Below are 533 nucleotides of genomic sequence, written 5' to 3' on the forward strand. Positions count from 1 at the left end.
CCCCCCAAAAAAAAAAAAAAAAAAAAAAAACCCCCAAACAGAATCTTACATTTGGAGTCTGCCACTCTGCTAACACTTAGCTTGGGATTGTAGAAATTTATTTTGTTAAGTGGTTCATGTAAGGTCATCTTATTTACAGGATGCTCTTAGTAAAGTTATACATGAGTTTATCAGCTAACATGTGTTTGTTCTGTGAATGTTAGTATTTTGGTGGACATGGATGGCTGTCACTGACAGGAAAGCAGAAGCAAGCATTGTGCCTATCTCTTTACTATGCCATTAGTTGGATTAGGGAGCTGGTATGTGTGGAATTTGACTTTGCTTCATTATATAATATGGAGGGTCTCTTTCCTTTGTTTCCGTTCTTACTAAGAGATCTATCCATTGATAAGAAAAAGAAAAATGTGAATGGTGATTGAATTGATGATAAAATAGAATCCTAGGTTGTGAACAGTGATTCGATTGATGGGATTTGATATGATACTTATGAGATCGATGATATTGATATTCAAATATTTCTTCTTAGAACGTAT

At 34.3% G+C, this 533-nt stretch overlaps 1 protein-coding gene across 2 annotated transcripts in view; it reads left to right on the forward strand.

Moving 5' to 3' along the window:
- Positions 1–533, forward strand: part of LOC122059937 (Fanconi anemia group D2 protein homolog) — a 19284-nt gene that overhangs the window by 7382 nt on the left and 11369 nt on the right. For both annotated transcript variants that reach the window (XM_042623026.1, XM_042623027.1), the window contains one exon: positions 204–299. In XM_042623026.1, coding sequence (XP_042478960.1) covers positions 204–299 — 96 coding nt within the window. The remainder of the gene's footprint in view (positions 1–203; positions 300–533) is intronic.

This window comes from Macadamia integrifolia, chromosome 13, assembly GCF_013358625.1.
Source record: "Macadamia integrifolia cultivar HAES 741 chromosome 13, SCU_Mint_v3, whole genome shotgun sequence".
NCBI lineage: Eukaryota > Viridiplantae > Streptophyta > Magnoliopsida > Proteales > Proteaceae > Macadamia > Macadamia integrifolia.